The sequence below is a fragment of the Lathyrus oleraceus genome, chromosome 3 (assembly GCF_024323335.1).
Source record: "Lathyrus oleraceus cultivar Zhongwan6 chromosome 3, CAAS_Psat_ZW6_1.0, whole genome shotgun sequence".
Lineage (NCBI taxonomy): Eukaryota > Viridiplantae > Streptophyta > Magnoliopsida > Fabales > Fabaceae > Lathyrus > Lathyrus oleraceus.
In genome coordinates, this window is record NC_066581.1 from 355,442,262 (window position 1) to 355,445,573 (window position 3,312).

At 42.0% G+C, this 3,312-nt stretch overlaps 1 protein-coding gene across 1 annotated transcript; it reads right to left on the minus strand.

The window, feature by feature from the left end:
* Positions 1-371: 371 nt before the first annotated feature.
* LOC127131264 (uncharacterized) lies at positions 372-806 on the minus strand. The gene has a single exon (XM_051060192.1). The coding sequence runs from the start codon at positions 804-806 to the stop codon at positions 372-374; it is 435 nt and encodes a 144-aa protein (XP_050916149.1).
* Positions 807-3,312: the final 2,506 nt, after the last annotated feature.

The window sequence follows — 3,312 nt, forward strand, 5'->3', positions numbered from 1 at the left end:
CGGCCTCTAAGGCCAATTGTTGCTTGGTTTCGGCTATGTAAGCCAAAATCTCTTTTAGTGCATCAAACTCAGTCATCAGCACTGAATTCGCTTCCCTAACCTGTGGGTTTAATTCCTGACGTTCCTAAGTACCCAAAGTCGTCATTTCCCACCACTTCTTTGTCCCAGCGAAAGTCATTGTAAGAGTGCAACGATAGGGAATAGTAATCATTGTCGTCAGGAGCGAAAGCAAAATCGGCCGAATCACATAAAGCGATATTGGCCAAATGCTTGTCGAACTGGTGTCTGTCGGTATGGTTGATAGGGGTTTTGAAGTACCCTTGATTTGCTTCTATATTCTCCATAATACCATCTAAATGCTATATGATGATTCACTGGTGCATTGAGGATGGCACAACCCCGACCCCATGTATACATTCCCTTCCAAGTAACATATTATAGTTGGCCTTCGTCTCCACAATCATAAACATTATGGATCTTGTGACCGTTCCTACGGTTAACTCAACTTGGATGACACCAAGGGTGGAACCGACTTTACCCTCATAATTGGTAAGTACCATATTGTAAGGTTTGGCATCAGTGTCGTACTTGCCAATTTTTCTCAGCATGTGATGCAGAATCAAATTCACGGTCGCGCTGCAGTCCACTAAGATTTTATTAATGGGGACATCTTCCACCTTCCCAGTAATGAAGAGAGGCTTAATATGACTCTTCATAGCCTCGTCGGGTCTCTCGAAGAAGGCATTTTGCTCCTCGACGCAACCATTATTCATCATGTAGTAGCATACTGGCTTATGAGCAACCATTTCTCTTTCCGTAATGCTGTCGGTATCTTCGACCTCTGTGATTCGGTCGAACTCCCTGGGCATCACACACACCATATCGACTAAAATATCCAAAGAAGCTTCTGATCCTGAGTTGAAATTTTTTTGTCAACATTTCGTCTTCAACATCCGTTTGACCATACCTTTCTCTCGCCGCCTCGGTTGGATTATTAAATTTTCTTTTGTCGAAGCCTAAGTCTTCCTTTTGTATCGCAAGCATGTTGGTGTTGGAAGTAACTTTGTCTTTCTCACCAACATCCCTCTAGGATTACCCCCTCCTCTGCTCCTTTCTCCATTGAGACCTTGTCATGGGGTTTTTCCCTTTATAATTTTCAGAGACATGGGAGGTTTTCATGTCGGCCTGAAATTCCCTACGGTAAGCTAATGACGAATTTCTATCGACTTCGAAGGAATGCCATTTCCCTTGGCTGCGTTTCCTGGCATCCACTGGATTTACCCACTTCCCATTTGAAGCTTCAGCATTGGGTTTGAAAGAAATTGGTTTAGTAGCAAGACCTTTTCGTTTTACTTTACCAAGCTTCACCATCGGCCATCTTGGATCATAGTATCTCCTTGGGTCGAAAGCCCTTATGGGCTGAACAACCTGTTGATATTGAAATTCTTTGTGACCCCCTTGGTGTTTCTCCCTCCTTACTCCCTCGAGGTTTTGGGCCGCCTTCTTGTCGAACACAACATTGCACCGGGGGAACAACATGACTTCTGATCACTTCTTCTGGCACCTTTGGAGGAAATCAGACAGCGTTTCATCCTCTTCGGGGAAGGTGATTTTATTATATTTTTCCTTTTGAAATTCATTGTCAACTTCCATGGAGGTCTCCTGGGATATATCAACCATATTAACCTCCATGTTGACATCTTCAATGATGTCCAACTTCTGGGAATATAATTTAAGGCCCTCAGTGACCTTATCTATCTGCACGAAACCATCAACAATTTCCTTGGTGACTATCATCAGATTGGAATCTTTAGTGATTCCAGCATCGAAGACATCATCACTCTTGTTGGTGGCATCTCCCGCAACTTCCTGAATGAAGGCACTAAAAGATTCCTTATCAAGATGTTAAGAAATCCTAGCCATGACAGGTTCGTTGATAAAGTCTTCAATGACTTCGGTCATGTAGAAATCGTTAGTGACTTCGACCAGGTTCACTTCCTCTGGCTCCGTATAGTGGGCATCAGCCACTTGCAGTGGATTAGAGTCGATCTTCATATGGCTCTGAGGTTTATCTCCAAACTTGAGTCTCCCTTCTTGGATGGCATTCTGCACAGGATCCCTGAAAAGAAAACATTGAGATGTTTTATGACCCAGAAAACTATGGTACTTGCAAAACCTATTTTCTTTCTTTGTTCTAAAGGAGGCACTTTAGCACCCGGGGGTACTATCATTTGACCATCCTTAACTAAAAAATCGAAGATTTCATCACATTTTTTAATGTTGAAAGTGTAAGTTTTCTTAGGAAATTTATCATTCTTTTCTGGTTCAATAAGGTTTTTATTCATTCGACGGGGCCAAAACCTTACACGCGTAAGGTGGCCCTACTTCAACTCAGCAAGGTCGATTTCATTTTCGGCGAAGTATGAAGGCCCGTTACAGTATCCTTCATCATCATTGCTGAAATCGACATAGGCTACTCTTTTATTCTTATTTGCTCTATCCTTTTCTTCCTTCAAGCGTTCTAACTATCGAACCCTATCAGCCAGTTGGGCCATATCTCTCAAATACTGGGTATCTAACTCCTTCCTAATAGAATAGTCAAGGCCCCCAACGGCTATTTCGACCAGTTCATTCTGTAGCACTTGTGTAAAACACCTAGCTTTGATTAATCTAAACCTATTCATATAGTCATCAATTGGCTCAGTAAAATTTCGTTTAATACTAGTTAATTCCTTCAGACTTATCTTCATTTGTCCCATGTAAAACTTCTCATGGAACATTCTCTCTAACTGATTCCAAGCATGAATCGAACTTTGTGGCAAGGTGGTGAACCATGTGAAGGAATTCTTTGTGAGAGAACTTGGGAAAAACTTTATCCTAAGGCTTTCGTTGTTCGAAATGTCTCCTGCCTCGATTAAATATCTAGCCACATGTTTGACAGTTGATTTAGTAGTATCCCCCGAGAACTTAGTGAATTTGGGGATTTTTGTTCTAAGGGGTGCTTCTGCCTGTAGGATAAATTTCGACAAAGGTGATGTATAATTTATCCTCCGAAGGCCAAAATATACCCCATTTCGAACCATAATCCTTTCGACCATGGTTGTTAGATTATTATTTGCTGCCATATCATCATGTCAAATCTGGCGTATGACATTATCGGCATTTTGGTTTCTATTTACCATTACTACCCTTGGCTCCCTTTCTCTGGGGATTTTTGGTTCGATCCTAGGGGGTCCGACTCCTACTTCCTGATTCACCATCTCTGGTTGCGGTTGATTTTGTGGGATCTGGTTGATAGTAAGGTCTTCTTTG

Bases quoted from the DNA above. Each gene is read 5' to 3' on its own strand.
- LOC127131264 (XM_051060192.1), bottom strand. From the start codon at position 806: ATGGTTGCTCATAAGCCAGTATGCTACTACATGATGAATAATGGTTGC.